The 2,477-nt window shown below is 53.9% G+C and overlaps 1 protein-coding gene across 1 annotated transcript; it reads right to left on the minus strand.

The window, feature by feature from the left end:
- Positions 1–860: 860 nt before the first annotated feature.
- On the minus strand, positions 861–1,874 carry LOC104014868 (olfactory receptor 52K2). The gene has a single exon (XM_009467540.1). The coding sequence runs from the start codon at positions 1,872–1,874 to the stop codon at positions 861–863; it is 1,014 nt and encodes a 337-aa protein (XP_009465815.1).
- Between the last annotated feature and the right edge of the window lie 603 nt (positions 1,875–2,477).

The following is a 2,477-nucleotide window of genomic DNA, read 5'->3' on the forward strand; positions in this document are numbered from 1 at the left end:
ACATCATCATACAAACTACTATGAAGGAAATTAACTCTATCCCAGCCAAACCCAGTTCCATGGCACCCCAAGCCATGGTGCATGGAGAGGGCTGGTGGAGCAACGCAGAGCCCTCTGCCCCTGCACAGGACAGAAGTGCAGCAATGCCCAGAGCCCAGCAGGCACCTCAGCTGTCTGGGCTTTACCTGCTAGAGCACGAAGAAGTCGTCAAGGAGATGGCAACTGGATGCTACTGAAGAGATGCTCCGGTGTAGCCCTGCTGTAGGGGTGGAGAACAGAGGCAGGGGAGAGTCAGAGAGGTGTTCGGGTCATTTGCTTTGGTGAGAGATAGGTAAAGTGTGTGCTGTGTTTGTGCATTCAGGATGGTGGCGACTGTGTGTGGGTACCTGCTCCCCAGGGCTGACAGACCGTCACCGAGAGGGAGGGGATGTTCTCAGCAACCTTACCTGACCTGATAGGTGACCCTGCTTTGAGCAGGCGGTTGGACTAGAGACCTCCCGAGGTCCCTTGCAGCCCGAGTTATCCCGTGGTCCTGTGATCCCATGTCCCTTACATCTCTTGGCACGGTTCTGCTGCACATAAAGTGATATGTTAAGGAAACAGCTGTTTTCTGTCATTTTGCCAGAACAAGGTTATGTGGTGGCTGCAATCATATTTATGATGGGAGATCTGAGGGAGCTGGACCACCCAGAGGTGCTGTGCCAATGTCACTGCCTTGTGCAAGGGACCGGCAGGAGAACAACCAGCTGAAGCCCTTGGTGCTGACCTGAATTCAGTGGGTGCCAACGTTTCCTGAGGCACCTGCGTCTCCGAACGTACACTGAGAGCCACACCAAAGCCCAGAAGAGCTTTTGGCCATTCTAGGGAACGGACTTTGTCTTCATGAGTCCCAGCCCTGTGCCCTGAAGGCCATGCCCAATCCGTCCTGCCACGGGTCTCCTCCGGGAGATCGCCCTGCGTACTCCATCACGAATCTGCTTCATCCTGATGCCATAGATCAGGGGGTTGAATGCCGGAGGGATAAGGAGGTAGAGATCAGCCAACATGACCTGGACATGGGGTGGGAGCTCCTGGTGGTACCTCTCCACGTACATGGAGAGCAGCCCGGGGATGTAGAAGAGGGCCATGACACAGAGGTGTGAGCCGCAGGTGCTGAAGGCTTTTTTGCGGGCTTGTGGGGAGGAGAGGCTGAGCACTGCTCGGAGAATGAGCGTGTATGAGAGGGCGATGAGCAGTGAATCAAAGCTGCCCACGTAGGTGGAGACAGAGAGGCTGTAGGTGTTGCTGAAGGCAGTGTCCCCGCAGGCCAGTTTGAGCACAGCCATGTGCTCACAGTATGAGTGGTCCACGACTGCCGGGCTGCAAAGAGGCAGGCGGCGAATCTGGAAGGTGAGGGGGCTCATGAAAACCACAGCCCTGAGCAAGGTGGCCAAGCCAATGGCAGCCACAACGGGGCTGGTCAGGATGGACAAGTACCGCAGTGGATTGCAAATGGCCACGTAGCGGTCAAAGGCCATCGCCACCAGCACCCCTGACTCCATCACAGAGAAAGCATGAACAAAGTACATCTGGGTAAGACAAGCATCCAGGCTGATGGCAGTGGACTGAAACCAGAAGATGCCCAGCATTTTGGGGCTGATGGAGGTGGACATCACCAGGTCAATGACAGCCAGCATGGACAGGAAGAGGAACACGGGCAGGCGCAGGCTGGGATCAGCCTTTATCACACACAGGAGGGTGCTGTTCCCAGCCAGCGTGACAAGGTACATGAGGCAGAAGGGGATGGAGATCCAGTGGTGCAGGTGCTGCAGCCCCGGGATGCCCGTCAGGTGCAGCTCTGACAGCGAGGTGTTGGTGGGACAGGAGTGGGACATGGTGGTCACTGCAGGAGCCAGAGTGAGGAGAGCCCAGGCACACCAGGACAGCTGTACCCTGGGTCACACCAAAGGTCCATCCAGCCTCAGATCCTATGTCCAGCATCAAGAGCAGACCCTTAGGGAAGAATATGAGAAGGTAAACATACCATGATATCTGTTCCAAGTGCCTTCCCAGCTTCCAACGATTTGAAGCTCAGGGACTTCCTGCGCTGGATATGGTTTCTTCATTTTCATTAACCCCACCCCAGAAACTCATCTAGTCTCTTCTGTGCAAAATTTTAGCACCCACACTGTCTTTTAGCAAGGAGTTTCACAAACTAACAGCACCTTTTGTGAAATAACCCTTTCCCTTGCCTGTCAGCCTGACATTTGCTGGTGTCATTTGAGGTCCCATAGTTCCTATATCAAAACAAGCAGAGAAGAGTTAGCCCAGTTCTTGTCCTTCTTCCACATGCCACCATGAGACGTGGAAGTAAGTAAACCTCAGATGACAGAAGTTTTATTCCAGACCTGCAGGAGAATTTTTAACCCTTCTGTCAGGACTATTTGATTTCCCATCTTCATCTCCCATTTGTCTTGCTCTGTATCTAGAAAGAGGGA

This window comes from Nipponia nippon, unplaced genomic scaffold (assembly GCF_047370975.1).
Source record: "Nipponia nippon isolate SJK-2023a ecotype South Korea unplaced genomic scaffold, ASM4737097v1 scaffold_2, whole genome shotgun sequence".
Taxonomy (NCBI): domain Eukaryota; kingdom Metazoa; phylum Chordata; class Aves; order Pelecaniformes; family Threskiornithidae; genus Nipponia; species Nipponia nippon.

What these genes read in the sequence shown, in the direction of transcription:
- LOC104014868 (XM_009467540.1), bottom strand. Translation starts at nt 1,874, where the DNA reads ATGTCCCACTCCTGTCCCACCAACACCTCGCTGTCAGAGCTGCACCTG.